The sequence below is a fragment of the Myripristis murdjan genome, chromosome 16 (assembly GCF_902150065.1).
Source record: "Myripristis murdjan chromosome 16, fMyrMur1.1, whole genome shotgun sequence".
In the NCBI taxonomy this organism is placed as follows: Eukaryota; Metazoa; Chordata; class Actinopteri; order Holocentriformes; family Holocentridae; genus Myripristis; species Myripristis murdjan.
In genome coordinates, this window is record NC_043995.1 from 5,484,561 (window position 1) to 5,509,495 (window position 24,935).

General features: G+C 43.8%; 1 protein-coding gene across 3 annotated transcripts in view; it reads right to left on the reverse strand.

Moving 5' to 3' along the window:
- Positions 1-328: 328 nt before the first annotated feature.
- znf407 (zinc finger protein 407) overlaps positions 329-24,935 on the reverse strand; it is a 170,975-nt gene continuing 146,368 nt past the window's right edge. For all 3 annotated transcript variants that reach the window (XM_030072076.1, XM_030072078.1, XM_030072077.1), the window contains exon 10: positions 329-2,008. In XM_030072076.1, coding sequence (XP_029927936.1) covers positions 1,176-2,008 — 833 coding nt within the window. In that variant the 3' untranslated portion in view covers positions 329-1,175. The remainder of the gene's footprint in view (positions 2,009-24,935) is intronic.

A 24,935-nucleotide genomic window follows, 5' to 3' on the forward strand; every position in this document is an offset into this window, starting at 1 on the left:
GATGAGTGTGTTGTGCACAATGCACAGAATGGGCCTGATGTGGGGTGGGAAGGGAGAGAGGAGAGGGTGATGATTAGGATGATGGTGATCATGATGACGATAATGATAATGGTGATGATAATGACTGTGTTGGTGATCGGAAAGCATGATGGGAGCTGTCAGCTGATGCATGTAAGCGCATGTTGCTTGTATGATAGCGCTGTTCTCTATCTGTAATGGCGGTATTGATGTTGTAGTGCGCGCTTGACACGAGAGGACAATTTATAGCCTTTACCGTCAAAAGTATAAGGGAGAAAAAAAAAAAAACAACCCAGCTCTGACGCGGTTGTCAAAAATGAAGGTCAACCTTTATTGTTAGAAATCAAAACGCATGAATGTTTTGTACAGGAGTATTTAACGGAGCTGAGCTTAGAAGTAGTTGCAGGGCTGTCAGAAATCTGCGAGGCATTTAATCCTATGTTGTTAAGCAGAAAAAACATCTAGACCATGTTTGCTTTTTTATTTTTTTTTTCCTTAAAAAAATCCATCAAAATATTGGTTTGTAACTAATTATATTCAACAAAAAGAAGATGAAAGAAAAGAATGTCATAGAACACAACTCATTAGGAAATAAACAGCACTGAAGCAATCAGAGTCACATGACCCATCAGCAAAATGCATCATAAAACAAGCTCTAAGCTGACATTCACAAAAAAAGAGAGAGAGAGAAAAAAAAAACAGTGGCAATCTTTACTGCTTTATCTGAAAGAATAGAGGACATATTTTCAATTTCAAGGAGCCGTTAAACTCAACATAACTCAACATATTAGATAAGACATTTCAAAATATATACTTCCTAAAGCTGCATGTCTTTAATAAAGTGGTTAATGAAATCATGGTGGTTGTGAGGATTGCACGTTAACTCACTTAGCACCAAAACCTTTCTCCTCTCTTTGTCACTACACAAAATGATGGTTAACCTGAGTATATCATAGCCCAAGAGAAGGAAATGAGAAAAAGACAGAGATGGGATGATTTTTTGAGAAAAAAAGAAGTGGAAGACTCTGAGAGACAGATTCTCAGGCAAATCTCTGGCCGAGAGCAGACTTCAGCAGAACCGTGTTGCTGCACTGTACAGTAAATGTGACAAATTGGACTTTGAGCTTCAGTCTCGTCTCTGTCTTTCCAGGACAATGTCAGTCGAGATAGACCACCATCTCTGCTCCCGCCTGCTGCTCCGCCTGCTGGACCATCCCCCCCGCCTCCCCGTAGATGCCTCCCTCCACCTGTAGAGTGCAGCCGTCCAGCTCCGTCACGATGTAGTGGGTGCCCTCATCGTTAACAATGACTTGGGTCAGGCCCTCCTTCATCATCTGGGAAGCTGCGATCTGCAGCACCTCCTGCATCTCCTCCTGACTGGCCCCCTGGATGACAGGCTCATCGTCCTGCTCCTGCTTCACCTCCTCCAGAACCTGTCTTTGCACCTCCTCCGCCGCCTCGGCGGTCAGGACGGCCTGAGGCACGGATATCTCTCCTCCCATCTCCTCCTGCTGGCCCATCTCACTGACGGCACTGAGCAGGGCGTCCAGAGCCGTGGACGACTCGGACACGATGTGGCTTTGTCCCGCCGCTGCGACCGCCACCCCTCCTCTAGCCGCGGCCTGCAGCTCGTCCCTGGCCTCCCCTGACTCCAGCACCACATACTGGGTGCTGCCTCCGGCGAGGTGCGCCCCTCCCGACGCCACCTCCCTGCCTGAGGCAATGACTTGCCCGTCTTCGGTGATGTGGAGCACCTCAGCCACCTGGCCGGCCATGGCCAGTGTCTGCAGGGTGGCGGCGGCCGATTCCTCCAGGGTCTGGTCCACATCCCCGTCCCCGTAGCCCTGGATGATGATGACCTGCTGGACAGGCTCGTCCTGGATGGATGCCTCTGCCAGGGTCCTGGTCGAAGGGGTGGTCCCAGGTTCTGCCTGCACAAACGTAGCTCCCTGACCCTTCAGACGACACTCAAACGACTTGGACACAATACCTGGGGGGGGGCACACAGACATATTTTACATTGCATGTTACATTTTAGGCTTTTACTTGATAGCAGAACAGCAGAACAAGATCCAGTTCCTATATTGTCAGACTTTACAAGGAAATTAAAAAAAGACTGCAAAGGTGAGGACCTTCGTGGCCCTACAATATTCCTGTGGCCAGAGAACATAACATATCATGTAACAGCAGAGTGGAAAGAAAAGACAAATAACAAGACCTAAAAGAGACAGAGGGGAGTTTTTGGAGACCAATTAGAGGGAGTAGGAAGTGGTGAGTGGTGAGATGTGACAGAAAACTGATAGATAAGCATAGCATTTGCTGTATACATCACACTGGGCCATGCATATTCATTATCTTTTTTAATCTTTGTGGCAGCTTGAATTCTACTGTTTGTCTTGGTAGGCTTGTGAATCCATCCCCGTGTGACGCTGATATGAAAGGTAGGGTATATTTGTGGGGGTTAATGTATTAAAAGGAGACAGAATATAGAGATATTAGGCTTGGCAGCAGAGTGGTGGTGAGATACGGTTGGCGCTAATTGAGCCACACCATGCCCTCTCAGATCACAGGTTGCCATGGCGTTTCCAAGGTGATGGGAACAGTGTTAGAAATGCCATTGTTTAAGCAGCATCCAGCTCAGACGATCCAGACACTCGTCGGCTAATCTATTCAGAAAAATGGGAATTTGAGGCAATGGAGAGGGGAATCTGTTCGTGCCTCGGCTAATGCGCACAGATGAGCTCATTGTGCAGAAATACACAAACACCATTCACACACATCACTGTGAAAAAAACAAACAAACAAAAAAAAACACCTAACTCCAAGTTTCAAGATGTTCTGTGGGTTAAGAATTTCTTTTCAACCCTTTAGGCTTGAGATCCTTTGAAGAGCCCACGGGGTAAACGCAGAAATGTACGGCGCTCATGCTTAAAAACGAAGATGTCGTTTTTCCCGTAGCCCCAGAAAAGTTGACATTTTGGAGATACGAGGTTGATCCCCCCAAGGGCAGAGATGTGATCACACAGTTCTCACAGTACATACAGGAACAAACTCATCAATCATTGATATTCCTATCTCCCCCTGACATTTTATGTCCTGCGCTCGCAAGGTTGACAGTGTGATCAGAAAGTCAGAGCGGTGCTGCGAACAGCCTCTGACCCGAGTCTGCCCCGTCCTCCTGCAGTGTAAACAGGAACTGAGATGTTGTTAGCTTTAGCTTGTGCTCTTATTGGACAAGGAGACGGTGACCAGCGGGTCTTTGGTGAGGGGCAGACTGCTAATCCCACTGAGATGCTCTCTCAAAATGAACTCTCCACACACCCTTTCAAAGCTCCTCCATGAATCACACGGGGAAACAGTGTTCACTTTGTGCGGTGCAGAGTGTGTATCAGCTTTTATAGCCCTTACATCAGCGTGAAGAGGTGTTGATGGACAGGACTACAGGTGCAGCTGTTTTCACTCCAAATAATGATAATAACACTGCTCTGCTGAGGTTTTCTCTTTTTGTGCATTTTCACACCAAGCTGGATTAGAGTGAGGTGACCAGGCGCCCCTGTTTTCTGGTGGTACCAGTTCTACCATTTTCATCTGTAGATCACAAGAATTCTATCCTGCTTCTAAATGAGGATACACCACTTTAAGAGCTTGAGCTGGGAAGAGTCATGTGTTCCTGTTTGTCCTTAACGGGCTATCACAAATTTCAATTCAATTCAATTTTATTTATTTGTATAGCCCAGAATCACAAATTACAAATTTGTCCCAAAGGGCTTTACAGAAAAATACAACATCCTCTGTCCTTAGACCCTCACATCGGATGAGGAACAACTCCCTAAAAAAACAAAGTGGAAGAGAGATCCTCAGTTCACAGATTTCATACTCAGATCAGTGAAGCTGCATCGACAAATTTGACACTTTTTTCCAAAAAAGTGGGAAAATAGTTCATAAATGTGCTAAAAAAAAAAAATAAATAAAAAAAAAATTAAAAATTGCAGAAAATTAGCAAAAAAAAGTCACAAGAAAAAAAATGCTCAAAAATCAAAACTGAATATTGGAAAACTAATATTTTTAAAATGATGTTTGAAAGTCAGATCAGTGATGCTACTGATCAAATCAGATTTCTGGTGTTTAAATCATGAATGAAAGGCATCTGAAAGCATTTAAGAGGAGGTATAATCTGTCTTCCCATCAGGTCGGTCTGTCTGCCCATGTCAGAATACACCAATCGACCAAGACCTTGTTGAGAGGGACGTTTCTCTGCACTTCACTTGGACTTGAAATCACGTGATCCAGCCTTCAATGTGGGTGAAACACATTATGAATTATGGGTTAAAGGATGAGGAAGAAAGCCATTTCCCCACATTCAATATCTGAGCAATCACAGAAATGAATGCCCCCATAAAATCAAGCAAGTGAAACGCAACCAAAGTATAACTCACTGTACGTTTGGTTTGAACACCTTAAAAAGGACCCTACCGGTGATTTTACATGTTTACCAAATAAAATCTACAAAATGTATATACGTCATGTTCCTGCTAATCTTTTCCCAAAGCAACCAGTCATATTTTAAAACTCTGATATCATTTCTCCTCGCTTTTCTCCAGCCATTGGTTTCCATTCATTCCACAACGATGTGAAAATGAACTTTCTTCACACCACTATTCCATCACTGTAATAAAGTCGTCCACATTAGTTTTCCTAAAAGCAGCAGCACTGTTGTGGTTTGGTGACTTGAAATTGGGTGGAGTGAAACGCTCCCTCCACCAGGAAAAATAGTCCCCAAGGAAACGTTTGCCTTACAGAACCAATGATCAGTTCTGTGGTTATGAATGGTGACAAGTTCGTTAGCTGCAGAAGCAGAACATTATAAGATGGACGTTTCAACCAAACCTTCAAATTTGAACATCATGAAAGAGAAATCTTTGTACACCCGCACGGTTTGCGAAATAGCATGTTGCAATGTAAAACGTGAGTAAAAGTAGTAAACGGGCCAACCATTACAGACTACAGACTCCTTTTCTCCCTTTACACTGATTTCCTTTTTATAAATCTGCATCAGCCACAGCTACATTTATGTCTTTCTGTACTGTGCAAAGCCAAAGTCGCAACAAATTCAATGCGGCAATAAACGACACAAAAAACACAGGACACCAAAAATTCTGTGTAGCGAATACTCATACACACTCCGCTATCTGTATGTCAAGTGACAACCGCTGTAGCTGGTGTACGGAGGGAGTGGGCCGTGTCACAGGCTGCCAGGGGAAGCTGGCGTTTTGAGCAGCAGAGGTTACCTGTTTACACAGAGCTACAGGGCCGGCTCTAAGTGCCTGCGCCAAAACGCTGCGAGCCGAGAGGTCGGCTGGAGAGGACAATAACTCAACCGCTGCGCTGTTTCTGCCGCATTACCATAAAGCCTGTTTATGCGTGTGTGTGTGTGCTTAAGCAAGAGTGCGCATTTGTATGCATGTGTGTGAAGCCCTGAATGCCTGTGTGTGTATATGTGTTTGAATGTTTCGTTTTGAGTGTGTGCTGGGAGAGTGGTGAGGCTAGGTGTCACTATTTTGTCACGTTTGTGTGCATGCGTGTTTATGTGTGTGTGTGTGTGGCAGGGGGGTGGGTAAGGCTAGGCATTGCTAGTGTGTGTCACATTAGCCGTGGGGTGCTGTCGGCGGGGCCTGGCGGCGGCCTGCTGAGGTTTATGGAGTGTCACTCAGTCGCCGCAGCCGTGAATCAAGTTAATGTTGCAGATCCCATCTCTTCAGTTGTCCTGCGCTCCCGGTGGAAGAACAACATTTGAACAGCGTGATTTGGCCCCGGCGAGAGGCTGATGCCTGTTTAATATGTGTTTTGAGTGTTCTGACTGACTGATTCCTTTAACAGGAAGTGGGAGAGGGGATGAGAGGGAGGCAGGCTGCTTTATTGGCAGTGATTTGAAACAAGATGGAGGCTCCCAGGGAGGAATAAAACAAGAGGAGAAAAGAGGCAGTGATGGGCACTGATGTAATTTCCATCTCCAAATGACAGATGTGGCATGAAAAGGGACTTATGAATAAAGTGTTGACTAAAAATAAATTAATTCAGAGGTGATTCTGTGTTTGATTCTGGGAGTTCATTTTTTTTAACCCTAAGAACTTCACAGGGATTCATTCACTGCACCACACGAGCAAATGTACACTGGCGGTGTGTATTATATTATACTTTATGTCATACTTTTTTTTTTTTTTTTTTTTTTTTCTTGTGATGACACCCAGATCTATATGAGAACGTGAGGCAGAGGAAGCAGCAACATGGACCTTGGTGTACACAAAGACAGAGAGGAAGCAGGGAAAAGTGAGAATGAGATCAGAGAGAGGGAAAGAAAAGCAGACAGATATAAAATGACATAATCATGTATTTGTACTCGACAATCTGTAATGAACCAGTCCTGTTAGCACTGTATAGTCTCCCCTTACACTTACACACTTGCCTTATTACAATCAGAGAAGCTAAAGACTGCAAAAAGCTGATTATAGGATTTTGCATCATGACTGGTTTGGAAAATCAGAGTCACTAGTTGGTCACAATCATATAGATGATAAAAAATATTCTCTGGCCTCCTGATCCTGTCAGTATCATCACCCTTACTTCAAACATGTCAGTAATATCCACATCTGTCACCAGCCAGAGTGTGAAAGGAAAAAAAAAATACATGAACTGTGAAAAGAAAATTGTCTATCTCCATAGCTATTATGAATATGAATATTATGAATCCATAAGAATTTATGTTATTGGGTTGCAAGGTGTTAGAACCTGGGCAGTGTCAAACTGGCCCTCAGATATGTGCACTGTTACAAGACAAAAAAAAGAAAAGCAAAAGCCAGTTGTTAGTCCAGTTAGTATAGTTAGTATGTGTAAAGTCCAGATCTTTATAATACAACATGCATTTAATATTTTTTGGTATATTTTCGTTTCCCATTCATTCTTTTCTTTGCATCTGTAGGACCCACTGCTGTTATTTTGCACACCCTCATAATGCTATAATGCAAACTTGTCCTTCATACGCACGTTTATATAAAAACATCATTAGCTATATTCTTGTTTATGCTCTACTTTTTTTGTATCCTATTACTATTTGCTCCGGCAAAGACCCACTTTTCCCACTGGGGCTCATTAAAGATTCATCTAATCATAAATAGTCCCACAATAAGTGGCGGACCCTTGTTGAAAAGACGTGGACCCACATGGGAAGATGTTTGACACTGTTGATTCAGTATTGAATTGTGCAACTGTCGACGCTGCACTTGGGGAGATAATAGTGATGAAAGTGAAACCTATGATTAGATAGTGTTATAAATGGGATAATTTCTTGTGAATGTCTAAATGGGATAATTTCTCTCTCGATGGGATCATATTTAATGATTCAAATAATAGCGAAATTTAACTATTCCTAATGTTTTGCTTTTTTTTTTTTTTTTTAAACCCCCCATGAGGACCCCTGAGTGATCCATGGAGCCGGGTTTGAGAATCACTCGTGTAGCGTGACTCCAATCTCTGGACCAATCAGCGTCAGGCCGGTGTGGGAGTCTCCCTGCTCGGTGTACAGTACAGATGCAGTTATTGATCAGCGGATCGATGGGCCAGCCAGTGGCAGGGGCCCCGGGGCTCTAAGTAGCATTACTTCAGCTGGGAGAGGCCACCAGGGGAGCGGTCAGACAGCACTTACCAGCAGTTAGAGAAATTAACCTTAACACTGAGACACCAGAACACACACAATCAATTACACTCACTAGCTAACACAGGTCAGCTCGCTGGCAAATTGTGAGCTAACTCGCACATGCACATGTAATCAGGGAAGCGTGTGCACGTGCACACACACGCCTACATATTTGTCATGCTGTGCTTGTAAGGACCTTCCACTGACTATGTTCATTATTTAACTCATAACCCGAACCTCAGCCATCACCATTATTTGCTTAAAGGAACAATTCATATAAAATAAAATCTCTCTATATAAAACAATATATGTGTGTGTGTGTGTGTACATAGTCTACATATACACCACATGTATATATAAAGATATTTTACTAGTTACCCCCAGTGGAATCTGTCCATCCAGATAGATTCTGAACAGATAGATTGACTGCAAATGTCACTAAATCTCACACAAACAATCTGAATGGATAGACCACACAACTAATAAGTGGAAAAATATCTTTTTTTGTGTTTTTTGGGTGATTTGTTCCTTCAACTGTAACGCTTATCCTATCTTATTCTAGTCCTGAGTCTACATTTAACCCTAAACCTAAACAAACTAAAGCTAAAACAGGGACGGTTTTTGCTATGGGCAATGTGGGCAACTGCCCAGGGCAGGCAAAAAAAAAAAAAAAAAAAAAAAAAAAAGACTATCATATTGACCCGCATAAAAGACGACCCTGATTTTAAGACGACCCCTCTTTTTCAAGACCTTTTTTTGGAAAAATAGGCTACTTTTTATATGGACAAAATCTTGTTTGAATAAAAAAGCCACTGGCCGGCATCAGGTGGGCAGAACCACCACTGAGCTAAAAACCAGGTTCTCCATGGGAAATGATGTCACCAGAGAAACAAGCCAATCAGAACTAGACCCAGTCACAACAGGGTCTCATCAAAAATCAATCAACCCTGCAGAATCCTAAATCTGCATCTGGCCGCCCATGCTACCAGCCAATCAGTAGCCAATGGCTTATTGATAATGAATGACTGTGTCCAAAACGGCTTGTTAGACTCTAGGTGCAAGAGGAACCCTGCCAAAGCTTAGGAGAACTTTTACATTTGCTGTTCCAAACATTTGGTGTCTGGCTGATTTTGGCAAAATCGTGTGGCACACAAGAAGTGATGCGTTTTATGTTTACACTTTGTTTGGAGTAGATAGAAGTAGCCGGTAATGATAACATGGTAGTGCTTCAGCCTGTGTTCAGAGGGTTGAAAGGAGCTTTCCCAGGTCTTTACTGGCAAAAGTTTGGCACAAAAGACGTGATGCATTTTATGTTTCATGTTTGTTTGGAATAAAGACAAGAAAAAGTGGGTGGTTGGCATGAGCAGCAACCTGGCTGAACAAATCAGAGGAGAAGAACGCCACTTATGGAAACTCAAACTTCATCGACAAAGTCCAAGAAACAAGACATTAAAGTACAGGAGCACACTGTTTGATTGACAGGTGATCACTGGGAAGTGCAGTGCAGGAACGCCACAGTAACGAGCGCTTAGCAACACAGATGGAGACTACAATTTAAAAGTGAGGTTTTTCAGAACGACCACTTTACCCTTGACCCTCATCACCACCTCCAAAACTAAACCGTTGCTGAAGCAAGGACCAGTCCAAATAACAAATAGCATCACTTTGCAGAAACGTCCTCACTCTGAAGGTCTAAAACTCAGACTGATTCTCGCATGGATAAGAGTATAGGCGCGCACATAAGCAGAGACAAAGAAACCAACCTGAATAGACAACACAGCGAGCAAAGTCAATTATACTGTATCAAACCAAATCACAAGGGAGGAGAAAATAAAAAAAAAAATATTATGCTCCCCAAATCAATTACAAGGTCAATGGCAGGACCATGAAAAAGCTAAAGCTCGGGATCAATCCTTATCCACAGAACAAAACCCTTTACAATCCTTTTACCAGGCGATTACCTTCAATTATAGATATGAAGCTATAGCCTTAAAACCAGCATGATGGAGACCCCTAAACCTGACACACATATGCCTGTTATTTGTGGGGGGATTTTTACAGATGAGGTGGGGCAGTGTGTGTGTGTGTGTGTGTGTCGCTGGTGCAGGGTTTTGAAGGTGACACTGCTAAGTAGATAAAGTGTCAGGCTGGGTGTATCCAGGTCACCGGGGATGGCCTGCATATGGGAGAGTGCTGCGTGTGTGTGTTTCTTTGTGTTTACACGAGTGTATTTCTGTGCATTTATACTTAAGAGTGTATGTGAATCACTTTGAATATTAGATATAGACCTGAGTGCGATGTGTGTATGTGTGTCTTTGTATTTATGTGTGGGTATTTTTATTTCAATGTGTGTGATGTGTGTGTGTGTTCATGTGAATTTAAGTTTAGAGACCATGAGATGTTTGTGAATTTCTATGCATACTAGATAAGTGACCATCAGGGGTGTGTGCATGTGCTTATGTGCCTCTGTGTGTGTGTGTGTGAAGGCGATTGAGGATCTCCTCTGGTCCAGCTGTGTACAAGATGACCCCACCTGCCTCTCTCTCCTCCCCTGTGAGCCCCGAGGCAACACAGTGTGTGTGTTTTCCTATGCGTGCATGTGTATGAGCGGGTACATGTGTGTGTGTGTGTATGTGTGCGCACGTGCATGTGTGTGTGTGTGTGTGCGTGCATGCACAAAACCAGCAGGTCAGCTGAGGTCTAGCTAGTGATGGCTCTACTTTGTCTGGTAGGGACAGCCGCTACTGTCACCTTTACAAACGCCATGAATCAACGCCAGGGAGGACAGGCCGGCCGACCAAAAAACAACCAATTATACAGCAGTCAGATTGACACCGGGTGGACAGGGCACGGAGAGAGATGGAGACACACTGAACACACCCCAAGGACGAATAAACAGAAGAGAACGAGGGCACAGACTGACAGAGGGCTTTCTTCTAGCTTTAAACTGATGCGGGCTTTTGCAGGTCGACGCTGATATTTTTAGACTGAGGGCCCTGATGAGACAACGATTTGAGCCGATATTCAGTGGATTTGGTGCAATTGTCTGCAACATTTTCACTCAAATGAATGTTTTACAAGTTGATTGCGAGAACAGTAGTGATTTGGCCTTTGGCAAGTGCGTTCAAAGGGTCTTTCCCAGGTCTTTTCAGGGAATATTTATGTTTGTTTGGAAGAAAGAGAAGGAGACGTGGGTAGTTAGCGTGACCAGACAAAGACCTATACAGAAACTCAAACTCCAAAAGAAAGCCAAAGGAAAACAGGACATTTTTGAGAAGTGAGGACAAAAAACGGAGGAAAGTAAAATTATTTATTTCACATGTGCTCATGTTAACCGTGCTTAAACAGCATTTAGACCATCCTGTGACACGGACAAATCACAGGAACACCGTCGAGGATAAGGTGCGCTACCAGAACCTCAAAGCTGCACCACGCCATTCGTGCACATTGGTGGCCCCCAGTGACAGCGACTGATAACTGCTTGAATTTTTAGGATTTCAAAGCCCAGAAATCCTGCAAGGTGATGACAGTAAACTGTGCACCGTAAACTCTGGTCTGTGATGTTTTATACCAAAGGAAATGAAAAAGGATTAGCAGTTTGGGATCCAAAGTCTGAGGGAAAAACCATCCTACAACACTTTAGCACTGTTAAAACAGCGAAAAACTTGAGTTTAATGGCAGGTTTTGGTGGCAGTCCAGAATGAAAGAGGGAAGACTCCTTTCTAGAGAAGCCATTCTGAAAAAAAAAAAAAAAAAAAAACTCTTACTGTAAAACCTAAATTTTTAGGCTTTTATTTATTTTAATCATTAAAATGTATTTGCGGTCTGTGTTTACTCAGGACCTGCCTTTATTTTCCAAAGTACAAAATTATTAATCAGCAAAAACTAGAAACAAAACATCAGAAGATAATGGCAAATTCCAGATACAGAGAAAAATCTCTCTCAAAGCATCCCTTTCTACCTCACATTATGACACATATCAGACCCACACTCTGAAAACCATACCAGTACCTCAGCTGGGGTGCTGATTCTGTCCCGGGGCACTGAGCAGGGTGTGACAGGAAAACCCACAGCTGCTGCCCACAGAGGAAGGTGCTTTTCCACGGCAGAAGAAGCTCCAGCTTTAGCTTTAGTTTGAACATTTTTGGTAGGTTCCACCAATGCATGGAATAATAATAATAATAATAATAATAATAATAATAATAATAATAATAATAAACCTTTTCATGTAAACTTCTGGAAGTTTAACTTTGAGTTGTGGGAAAGTTCTTTTATCAGTGTGAATGTCAAGCTAAATGGGACAGAGCACAGTCTTGTGGTGCGGTCACCGCTTGGCCACAGAGGTGCAAAACATGAGAGAGAGAGAGGGGAAAAAACTTTCCAAACAAACAAATAAACAAATTAATTAAATAAAATACACTTTCCACTTCAGACGACCTGGCACACAAATAATTAAAACTGAATTGTGAGCAAAATTTTCTGTTCATTTTTATTTTATTTCAGTTTGTTTTTGTAAGTAAACAATTTAGTTTGTGTTCAGGCTCCTTCCCTGGGAGCACAAAAGTCATTCTGGGAAATGTAGGAAGTAATCAACTCAAGTAAAAGCTGACGAGGCAGGGTGAGGGTGCAGCCGTAGTTTCTTGGCTGCAGAACAACAGCAAAAAAAAAGCATTAAAATAGCAAAACATGTAATATTGTGATGATCATTCCAAATACATATCCTAATACTCTGAAGTCCTGCACAACTCGAGCCTTGCACTCAAACTGCCCACTGACTGAGGTAGCGGAAAGGGCTCAAAAGGTGAAAACACACACACACACACACACACACACACACACACACACACACACACACACACACATATATAGCAGTGGTCACAGAGCACGCAGGTCAGTGTCCTGCTCTCAGCTCTTTTTCTGCTGACTCTCAGCTGACAGAGGATGACCCAGTGTGGCTATAACCTGGTCCACACTAACTCTATCTATCTACTTCGTGTCCCCCAGGTCTGTGCCCCCAGAGAGGGAGAGAGAGAGAGAGGGAAAGAGAGAGAGAGGTGAAAAGGAATGAAAATGATGTGAGGGGAATCCGTCCCACTCCTCATAACCTCTTCCCATCCTTCTGTATCGCCTCTTGTTTCTCTGAATAGCCTTTTCTCTCCTCTGGCCATTGACCGAGATACAGCATTATTATTATTATGTTTCCCAGTAACAGGTAATATAACTTACTGTTTTAACTTCAATAATAAATCCTAACAGATCAGAAGAAGATGGCGTATTAAACTAACTGACTGATTTTTTTTTAGACATGACGGCTAGGATGACAGGCTTGCCACTTGCATCTGATCCAAACTGCTCCCACCAAACTCATGTGAAAACACAAGATTTCGAGGGCAAAACATATTGCAGTTTTTGCAATTTTGCTCTATGCTATGCGCTAAAAAAAAAAAAAAAAAAAAAAAAAAAAAAAGAGATCAGAAGTGGGTAAAACATATTTGAATTAAATTATGTAAGCAGAGGCGTGGAATATGGACTCTAACAAAACAAACCCACAACCAACCCTCCCCAACATCCTCCTGAGGTTACAAAAAAAATCTAACAAATTTAAAGACATTTAAACAAACACAAATATTACACAGTATAACCTTTTTCAAAGAAGACTACATCTACTGAAATAATCCTACTACAGACAGGGAAGACCATACTAACCCAAAGGAATATCACATATGTCCTTCAAGTTATCAAAATAATTTAAAAAAGGTCATTACACCTCCTAGAGTTTGGACCTATTTTTACATTTTGTTTTAACCGACTTTTAGTTAAATATATAGCTCATGATAGTATTTGCTGATGGTCAGTCACTGTGAGTCTGTTGTTTTCATTGGCTGTTGATGGAATCTCTTATTTATGTCGTTGAAGAGTACACACTACCAAATTATGTCCAGATTCCAGTTGTAAAAATCAAACGTGTGATATAATCATAGTGGCTCCAACTCGCTGACATCAGTGCCCCTCATACACGACTCTATTCTCTGAGCTGACCGGCCACCCCAATCAGACCTGCAGTGCGCAGCGGACTGGTCCTGACTCGGGCCTATAATCGCAGGAAAAGTTGTGTAGGTGAACCTCAGCCTTAGAGGACTCCCAGATTCATGTGAGAGGAAAGGCTGACATATGAAAGAACAACAAGGATCACAACACTCCTCCCTCGCTTGCACCATCCCCTCTTCACTCCCAGATCCCCCCCCCGCCTTCCTCTCATTCTTCCCATTAGGCCCTCTCCTCTCTGTCAGTCTGCCCTCTTTCCTTCTTCCTCTCTCACGTCTTTCTCACAAAAATCTCTGGAGGTGGACCTTTGATTGCTTCTTTAATTAGCCATGTCAGACGGCTCCGTGGATTTACTGGGGATGTCGAACTTCTGCAGATAATTACACGCCTTTTTCCCCCCTTTCTCGCACTCTCTACATCCGTCCCTCCCTCCCTCCATCCATCCCTCCATCCTCCTTTCACCATGTCCCCCCTCTCCATTCCTCTCTTTCACTCTCTCATGATTTAATGATTAATTATGGATGTGAGTTTGAGAATAAAAGCTTTTTCACTAATCAAAATGAACTCCCCCCCCCCCCCATCAGCCCTCCCCACTCCGCGTGCCCCCCCACACCCTCTTCTCGTAATTACAGTGTGAAGATGATGATGCTGATGTGTCTTTGTTGCCGAGGCCCGGCCCATGTAGCGATCTGAGGCCCGTCGAAGCAGATGAAGTGACCCCTTGTGAGTAATCGGAACACAAAGGTAGGTTGGACATTTCTTAAAAAACTGGGAAACATGAAATGAAGAGAGAAAAGACGGAGCGACTCGGGCTGGGCGAGAGCGAGAACGTACAACAGATGGAGAGACAAAAAGAGAACTATAGACTATACAGTACAGAGGCCTAGACTGGAAATTAAAGCGAGGTCCTCGAGCTCCATTTGAGCCATCAGTAATGGAGGTAAAAGTTCCCCTTAATGCTCCTCAACGGCTGCTTTGCATCAGTGTCCAATGGAAGTCGTTCCAAATGTACAGACTTGAAGGCTTGTAGGTTCCTTGCTGGACGTTGTAGCGGAAGTGGAGACTCAATGGTGTTCGTGTTGTTGAGAAACACACCATGGCTAGTGCATTGGAATAACGGGACTTCAAGTTGTCTAGAGTAACGAGTGAAGTAAAATATTTGTAATTTGAATATTTGTATTATTCTGATCTTTTCGTTTACCTGTTTTAACTATCTGACATTATTTTGTTAGTTAATATTTATCCTGGCTGGCCTGAAGGAGCTTCTCTCTCTCTCTTTTTGTTCTTCTTTCCCCCCATTGGCCTTTGGTAGCCTGGTTTCCAGACCCCAAGAATCATAATGTAATTCACTGGGTTCTGTACAGGACTCTATCAGAGATGATTTACAGAAGTCAGTGCTTGCCTGGCCAAAGACAGTTGGTCAGTGTTAATCCAATCGTAGTAGGTTAGCTGACTGTGTCATCAGGCATCGCCACCAGCTTGTTGTAGGTAACATCACAACTCTTCGAGGCCTCTGCCATGTTTGTTCACTTCTCACCGCGCACTGTGAAAGCATCATCAGAGAATCTGTTGACCATCTGATCAGGCATCTTGCACAGATTCTGATCAAACCTCCCCCGGGGACTCAGATCCAGAACTCAAGAACCGCAGGAACGGCAAATCATGGTGACTGGGTCCAGGCTATGCCTTTGGGCTTGGGTGGGAGTTTTTTCTTGCTATGAGGGTTTCGGTCAGGGAGTGACATTTTGCTTTCTATCAACTGAGGGCCTGTAAAGCCCTTTGATACTGACATTGTCATTAAGGACTCTTAAAGTTGAACTTGTGAAAGAATCATCACATGAATACCTGTAATGTACGATGCATGTGTCCAGCAGCAAATTGTGGCACCATCATCTGTTTCTGCTCAGCTTTTGTTTACATTTGTGCACATGCTGCAAAAAAATACCAAAATACTCTTGCACATTGATGAATATGGTCCAGATGCCTTCCTGTTTAAAAAAAAAAAAAAAAAAAAAAAAAAAAAAAAGAGAAAGCTCCCCATGGACCAGCTACAACAATCCACTTGGCGATACTACTTAACAAAGTTTTTAAGGCTGAAATAAATCTTTAAGATAAAACTCATCATGTCCATCATAGTACATAGTACTACACTGATGCGAGCAGTGCACTGTAGGGACAAAATAATAAATTAACCCCTTGAACTCTGATTTTGCTTCAAAGCTATAATTTTTTCCATATTGTAGGACGTCACAATCATATTGTGTATTTGCTGGTTGCAACGCTTCATTGAAGCCACGTCACACTCAGAGAGTGAAATATTCAAACCCAGGATGCCATTGTTTTGTGGCATAACATCAAAAAGCAAATACCTAGATGTCTTGTACATTATTTTATACTAATTTCCCTGTAATTCAACAGGGCATATTTGGAATCTTTGGAAAGCTTGAGGTCTCTGCTGGAATTTTCAGTATTAAAATTTGTTATACTTTGACCTCATATGATGATGACAAACCAGAGGTCACCGTTTTCCTTTTTGTTTTTAACCACTGCATCACAGATGGTGACCAAATCAAAGCCAAGCCATCCATACACTACAGTATATAGTATGACTTGTCCTTATTGTTCCCTGTTCAATGACTCTGACTCTCTCTCTCTCTCTCTCTCTCTCTCTCTCTCTCTGTCTCTCTCTCTCTCCCTCACACTTACACACACAGGTCTGTTTAGCTTAGTCTCCGATCCTCCCTGCCATATTTACTGGGTATTTACCTAACAGAGGCATGCTGGAGATATTTATCGTCGTGATGGCTCTATATATAGGGCTGAGGAGCTCGGTGAGAGGAGAGGCAGCCGCGGTGGGAGGTTGCCTCTCTAATCTCCATCTCCAGGCTGACAGGCCTGAGAAGGCCCTAATGAATGGCTCTTTTCATCTGCACGCCTGTGTGTATGTGACAGTATAAATATTTAGCAATATTGGAGTCAGCTCGTGATTTTACACAGATGGAGTGATTGATGGCTCAGCCCCATGACGCATGCCAAAGACCATCCTGGAGATGTTATATAAACCAACAGCCTCTCTCTGTCTCTCGCTCTCCATCATCATCTCCATCTCTCTCGCTCGCTCTATCTCTCACACTGCCTCCTCTGCTCTCCGCCTCCTTCCCAGCTTGTCTTCTCGCTGTCGATCCGCCCTCCGTGGCTCTGCCAATTTGCTTCACTGTTGAATTTCTATCATACAGCGTGGTGTCTCTATGGCTGTAAGACAGGCTAAATCAGAGGAAAACAACTTGAGAGGGAGGAAACGCTGAGAAGACTGGCCTCGACGTGTTGCGGTACAAATCAGTTTAGTCTTTTAAATCTCTTCTTAAAACACGGATACGGAAGCATGGACCCTTTTCTTTTATATAATCTTATTTTTTTGTATTGTATTTTTTAAGCTCAGTAAATTGTTTTGCAAACTCTATTTTTCAAAAGTTGCAGCAAATGATTATTATCATCTTTACTGTTGTGTGAAGACTGCAGCTCCCACCCTGTTACTGTGTATACATGCAAATGATAAGTTAATGTGACCAGGTGATCAAGAGCTGGTCTTCTGGCCTGCCTGAATATACTGCAACTCTTCATGCACAAAGGTGTGTGAGTGTGTGTGTGTGTGCCAGCTACACAGACCTTCTGGATAGCCTCTGCATAGCCAATTACACTAAAATACAAGAACACAATCCCTGAACAAATATATGAGGACTCTAAGAGGGGATGTTGAAGATGTATTAACCTTGTAATTGCCTGTGTAAAATATGCTCCCCTGGTAATGAAATTTCCTGCTTTAATTTGAAAAAATTGGGGAAATATCTCCTCTTTTTTTGCCTTGTGTTTTCCCCTTTAATTGCATTTAAAACTTCAATCTCAAACACCCCCACTGCTTTTATGGGGGGAAGGACCGAAGCACTGCCGCCACATCTATTAATCTAACTGTCCTTTATCGGAATTAGCATTCAAATGTGATCGGTTCCACAGCGCCTTCGCCACCGCTTGTAATTCCGACAAAATCCGCTCCTATGCAATAACTACAGTGCCCTTCAAGACCACTACCACCTCCCCCTCACTTTGAGAGATATTGATTTTTATTTGTTCTGTAATGAGAACAATTAGTCTTTTTCCTGCCCTCCTTCATCTATCACCTCCATGTTGTTGTGGCTCTGCCACCCAGCCGGCCTCTGTCTCCAAGCCCAGCTGGAGGTCCACTCTGTGGGCAGAGGACACCGCTGTTCCCCCCTGCATGGGAAAATACAAAGCCAGAGGAGAGATAACAGAGGATGTTTCCCTCTATTTACCTGGCTGTGGTCTAACACTGAGACAGTCGTGATGAATACACCGAGCTGATCTGTCTTAACATGGCTTAGCGTGGTGCTGGTGCTGGGGTTATGGCTCTTTGAAGGCCCATATCAACACTGACATTTTTGATGTAAGCTATTTGTTCCAACATTCAATACCTTTGCAGTATTCAGCATCTCCTTCAGATTTCTTTCTAAGAGCCTCTGAAATGGCAGTCTGACTAAAACTAAAACTCTCCACTGATACTTAAGTAGTAATAATGACAAATGACAAACGTCTCATGCATACGTGGATGACATCCAATCAAAATGTGGCACAATTCAGGTTCGGGCTTCCAATAAGCAACTAGTATAGTACTGATCAGTTAACTCAGGGGTCTGATGGTCCGCAGCCCACTCATGGTCTGTGATGGTATTGTGGGCGGTCCCTGACCATGCAAAAAAAAAAAAAAAACCACTCCATTAATTACTTAGAATTTGTGAATAATCAAAATCATTCAAATATATACAATTTAGAAAGCTTATGGTGACTTTTCTGGGTGGGGATCGGCGGCTTGTGATCTGCTCATGTTGGAATGCATCATTAGCGTCCTATGCGTTCCTGGCCTGCCTGCACATAAACACACGTGCCCAAAAATATTAGTTTTAGTCGCAAGCATGGTTCATTTATTATGCTGGTGAAAAGTAAAAGTAAGTAAGGTGAGTTATAGTCTGAGGAGGGGGCTACTGCAACACCGCGGGCCCCTGTCAGTACGCCTCACCCCTCCCTCAACAGCAGGACAGTTGTCCCTGGGTCACAATCGCTTGAAAACCCCTGAGTTAATTAATTAATCGACCACCTGCATCATCTGCATCATATCAGATGACGATACTGAACGGAAGATATCAAATCTTTTGTAAAAGGAAAAATATGAGTGCCATACATCAGTCTTACTCTAATTGATATGGCTCGGGGAAATTACTCCACTCTAAATCTAGTGTTGCTGGTGTTAACATGTGTATCATAAAAAGTAAAAACACAATAAAACACTCCCATCTATCCATTAAGAAGCCTTTTATTTCTGCTGTGGCAGGCGAGTGGCAGGCGGGACTGACTAGCTGCGATCAGGAGGCTTTAGCCCCTATAAACTACCTGATTGACAGGGTGATTTGTGACTGACGATAAGTGGTTAGCCGCTTTCCCTGGGTGCTGTGTGTGTGTGTGTGCATACGCAAGTGTGTGTGTGCGCGTATGCGTGTGACGTCAGGTCTTATTTCAGCCACAGTCGATGAGGAATGAAGCGTCTGAAAGCGTCCATTTCTCTTGCCGCGCTGCCTGAGCCTTACTTACCCTAATGATGTATAATAGCCTGCAACTACACTTAACCTGAGCATTACTGTGGCAAAGACTGAGTGGGAGAGGTACACACACGCATGCACACTCGCACACACACACACACACTCACACGGCACAGGTCTAGTTTTACCGAGGACGCTGTTTACCAAAGGCTGTGAGGGCAGGAAACAACCTGGCATGTTGAGAAATGAAAAGAGTCTCAAATCGCACTCCATCAAATCAAATCAAACCCCAACATGTACATTAACATCGACAGCTGTATCCTCGTTTTCTCTCTGATCCCTCGCTCACCCTTCGCTCCGCTGCTGACTCATTCCGTCGCTATAAGCTAAACGATACAAGCCGTTGCCATTCCGCATCTGTTGTCTGTTAATTAAACTCATTTTCCTGCATGCACGAGGATATATATATATATCCATGCGATATGGAATCTGACCCTTTAACCCCTTTTCGCGCTCATTAGCGGAGACGGGGACGGGGCGGGTCGCTCGCACGTGAGCGCCGAACGTGTGTGTGTGTGTGTGTGTGTGCAAGACAGGTCGGAGACAGCGGAGAGACAGTAAATGACAGAGTCACGTGAGGCGGCTACTGTATGAAACCTCAGATCGAATCAATAGGAGTGAGGAGGACGCCAGGCGCCAGCCGGAGGGTCACCACTCATCACTCAGGTCAGCGGCGAGCGCGCACACACACGTTACAGGGAGGGCACGGCGCGGGGCACATTACGAGACGGGGGCTATGAGGCAGCAAGAGGACGGGTCAGAGAGAGGTGGAGGCGCATAGCAACAGAGGGAGAGCCGGATCGATGGGGAGAGATTGAAGGAGCTCCGCAATACCGGAGGAGTCACGGACGTCCAGCGCGCAGCTAAGCAGGGGCTGGGAGACGGGTCAGGGGGGTTAAAACAGCCTCGCTCTGCAGGGAGGAGGCATTGACAGGCTGGGGGAGGAGGCGGAACTGACTGATTTCGATGGTCAACGGCGGTTGCGGTTGTGGTATTTCGTTGTGGAGTCCAAAAGTAAAGACGAGGAGCGGAGACGCTGGATCTGATGTGAATCGGTGGCTCGGAAACAAACAGGTTTCCTAATGTGACACGTGGAGTCGCCTTTTAATGACGTTTGAAACAGGAGACTCGGCTCAAAGTGGGGCAGGAAAGGGGTGCACCACTAAGTGTGTGTGTGTGTGTGTGTGTGTGTGTGTGTGTGTGTGTTGTGGCTCTGCAGCAGAGAGGCAGACGGGGAGATGGACTCAGGCCTGGTGGCATTTAGCCCTGCTCTGTAATGACACTGAGAGCCGGGGAGGAGACACAGACACTGTTATTGAATTATTGAAGGTGTACGGTGAGGTATAAATCTGCCATGGAGATGCCACAGTGTTGCAGCGCACACACACACACACACACACACACACAGAGAGAGGCCCAGCCACAGCCGCCAACCCACACCGAGGCTGGCGTGACGACTGCAGGCTTTGACTTGCTGACCTTGAGGTTGTTAAAACAAGCTCTCCGTCAGCTTTTCTGCAAAATATGTTTACCTCGCCAGAGAGGAAGAGGAAGAGAGGGAGAGAGAGAATGAAAGTGTGTGTGTGTGTGCTGTGCTGACATTGCCGGAATAAACACAGCGACTCCATCAATTCTTCCGGATTGTGAAGCAAAAGAAAAAAAAAAAAGGAAACACTGCGGAGGGAGACATAGAGTAACTAACTACCTGCACTAGCCAGGCAGCTCGTGCAGCCGGCCTTCCTGCACTGCACGGCCGCGACTTAAAGAGGAAAAGAGATTAAACTCCCGAGACCGCGAGCGAACATCGGAATGCCGCAAAAAAACACGGCGCAAACACAGATTAAAAGGGAAAGAGAGCGGCCGTATGTATGTACCTGTAGCAGAGGCGGCCTGGAAAATCGTACATCAGCCGCCCAATTACTGATGTTTATCTCTTAAATAAAAAAGAGACAGAGTGCGGCTACATGCATGGAGACGTCCGCTGTATGTAATAATTCCCTTTTCTTCCTTCCAGCAGAAAAGATTTTCACCGCGCACGCCAACACATTTTTATTTCTATTATTATTCCTGTATCTCTGTGCAGATAGGGAGGTGGCGTTTCTCTCTCTGGGCTCAAGCTGAAGCAAACGGAGGCTTCCTACAGAACGGGCTACGTGAATATAATGTACAGTGTGTGTGTGTGTGTGTGTGTGTGAGAGAGAGAGAGTTGTGTAGGTGCAGGATTTTTGGCTTGCACGCATTTGTGTTCTCATTTGCTCATACCTATGCTTTGTGTGTGCATGTATGTTGTGTGTGTGTGTGTGTGTGTGTGTGTGTGGCGAGGTGGGCGTGTGTGTGTTCTACCTGAGCTCTCTAGCCAAGGGGGGCACCTCTTCTTATTAACATCATCAGTCTGCATCATTACTAGGCTGCCTGGGTTGGGCAGCAGGTGCTATGAGAGTGCCAGGGTTACAAACGACCGCGGGATCTCTCCCGGAACACACACACACACGCACACACACACACGCACGCACACACAAACACAGACAGATTCCGAGCCCCCCGTTCAAATCCCCAAAAGGGATGTGGGGTGTCTGTGTCTATCTGTTATCCGGTGGGTTAGCGCTCGGTGTCTGGCCAGGTTTTCACTGGGGGGGACGGACTCCATCCATTCTCCTGACAACGGGCCGGCGCCACGCGGCAGACGCCGGGGGAGTGCGGCGCGGAGCAGGGTAGGGTCCGCAAGTCAACCAAAAAATAAGAAACACACACACTACACAGGCTATGTGCGTGACAGCGTGCAACGAGCTCCAACGTGTACACAAGGCAGGACTAAAAAAAGCATGTAACGTAGTCAGGTGCAGGGGAAACAGACGCGACTGTTAGACCGATATCTGGAGTCGATATTTTTTATTTATTTATTTATTTTTTTACCTGCAGCAGAATGGATTGTGTGACCACATATTTCCTGCACTGTAATATTTTGATCAGATTCCACAAAAGTAAGCCTCAGTATTTCCACTTTTTCTTATTCTTATACTGTCCTAGGTGAAGGATTTCAGCTTCACTCAGTCCTACTGCCACTTCAGAGGCTTCTCATTCATAGGTAGAGTAGAATAAACTGAAAGCCTCTTTTTAACCCTCCTATTATGTTTGGGGTCAATTTGACCCCAGTCAATGTTTAACGTCTCTAAATAAATGATTAACATCATTATTTTTGCTTCATATTTAATGAGTGTTTCTAATGTAATGGGCACTACCGGGTAAAGATGAAATTCACATGATCACACTTTGTAACGCATCGGTTATAAATAACAAAAATCTGTACTTAGAAATAATATAAAGCCATTAAAACACCAAAAATTTATATTTATTTCCAGTTTTAGGTCAATCAGTGAGATTTTATGGTGATTTGAATATTTTTCCATCGTCGCCTAATAGGAATACTGGATGTATAAGTGGGGGTGGGAGGGCTATTTAGGTAATCAACAAAGAAACATAAAGTATTTGACACATAAACTTTGATAACAATTTTAGTTATAATAATTTTGTGGAAGTTTAAACTGCAGGGGTCAAATTGACCCCAAACATAAAAGATGTTCAAAAATGTGAACATAACAGGAGGGTTAGTCATTTTAAAGATATCAACTATTGCAACTTGAATCTAAAAACATGAGCAACAGCCTATAAAAATCATGATAGACACAGATTTAAAAAGGACACACATCCATGCACGCACAAACACAAACACAAACACAAACACATCCCATTAATACAAATGTAGTCAATAGTCCGAGTTTGCATATTGACAGCTGGATATCTACACCAGTGACGTTAATGCAGATAAAACGCCCCGTGTTATTATGGCATGTAACCAGAGAGCGGTAATAAAAGCTATATGAATGGGGACTGGCCTGTTTCTCAGGCGCCTCTGTGGCACCACCCATGACACCAAAGATGTGTCAAAGACAACAGACACTCAATACAGCGCCGCGCTGCTCCGGCCCATCTACTCTTATGGATTATGGAGCCGACGTCTGTTCGTTTAAGATGTACACATTGATCTGGCATTGACAAACCGTTTCATATTAGCCAGGGTTGTGTCTTTACAGCATCAAGGGCAATCAGATGCACTGGAGTGTACCAGGCTAAATTTAACCCCCCCCCAACCCCCACCCCCCATCAATCCAAATACACTCAAAGTCATCCTGCTTCAATCACTCAACGGCGGTCTCTTTTAAAACAAACCTCACTGAGTTTACCATGGAAGGAAAACTCTTTCTTGCTTTTGTTCCATAGCGTAAGAAAGTGACATTTTGGATAGATTAATCCATTAGAGCAGCCAAATCAATTTTGTTGATTGAAGAATACACTGATATCCCTCTCAACTGACCACTTAAAGTCTGAGCCATAGCTGGGCAAGGTACAGTTTGCCTCTGAATAAATCAAAATGAGAACAATATTGATTAAATATACAATATACAATATTGATTGAATAAAAACTGGCGGAGTGTCGGGAAGATGGGAAGGGTCTAAAAAAAAAAACGAAATGATAAAATAAATAAGAGATACAAAATTGGCGAAAAAAACAATATTGTTGGTTTTCTCATATTGAAGCTGCAGCATAAATGAATGTCCCTGGTTAGTTAGTGCTGTTAATTGGGCGTGCAGAATTAAAATGTTAACGTCACCGCTAGCCGGGAATGCAGAGACGGGCCCTGCGGCGCTGTTTGACCTAACAGAGCGTGTTCTTTCCCCTTCCTTCTCCCTCTGCTTCAAGTGTCTCCAAAACTAATAAAAACCCCCCTCGCAGATCCCCCCACGAACCCCTCCATATGAACTGTCACATTAATAACACTGCGCTCGTATTCAAATTTTCTGTCGAAAAGCTAAAGAAAGATTGAATGCCCCGCCGTCGCGCGGCCAAAGATTGAAGACGTGTCTCATTGACATTGTTAAAAGTTTATGAAAATATATGAATTCTCAAACGTGGCGGGCCGCCGTGCAGCTCCACTCCCAACACTTCTGTTAGAGACTGCAGCTTTTAATCAAAATGATTGAATACCACAAGTTTGGATTCAGGGATTCTAATAGAGGACGGATAAAGTGTCACGGTCCAGAAGTAGAAAAACCCGACGTGCTCACACATGCATGCATAAAAACCTTTCGACAATTTTATTTTTTTTCTTTTTAAAACCATATTCCTCGTTGGTAGGTATCTTGTTTTCCCCTCGGTTAGTGAGAGCTTGTGTAAATGGCATGTGGGCTGACTGCAGTGTACAGTGGATGACTATTAGTCTTTTGGCTCCGTTCCTTTGCTCTTTGGAGCCAATATGAAGCTGTATCTGGGAGAAGAGACATATGGCACCAATACACACACACACACACACACACACACACACACATATACAAATGTGTGCACACTCATACAGTATGCTTATCATAACAGCTGCTGGCAACGTCAGACGTGAAGAGCTGAGGAGTGACAGGCGGCAATGTCTGTATGTGTATGCATGTATGCATGTGTGTGTGTGTGT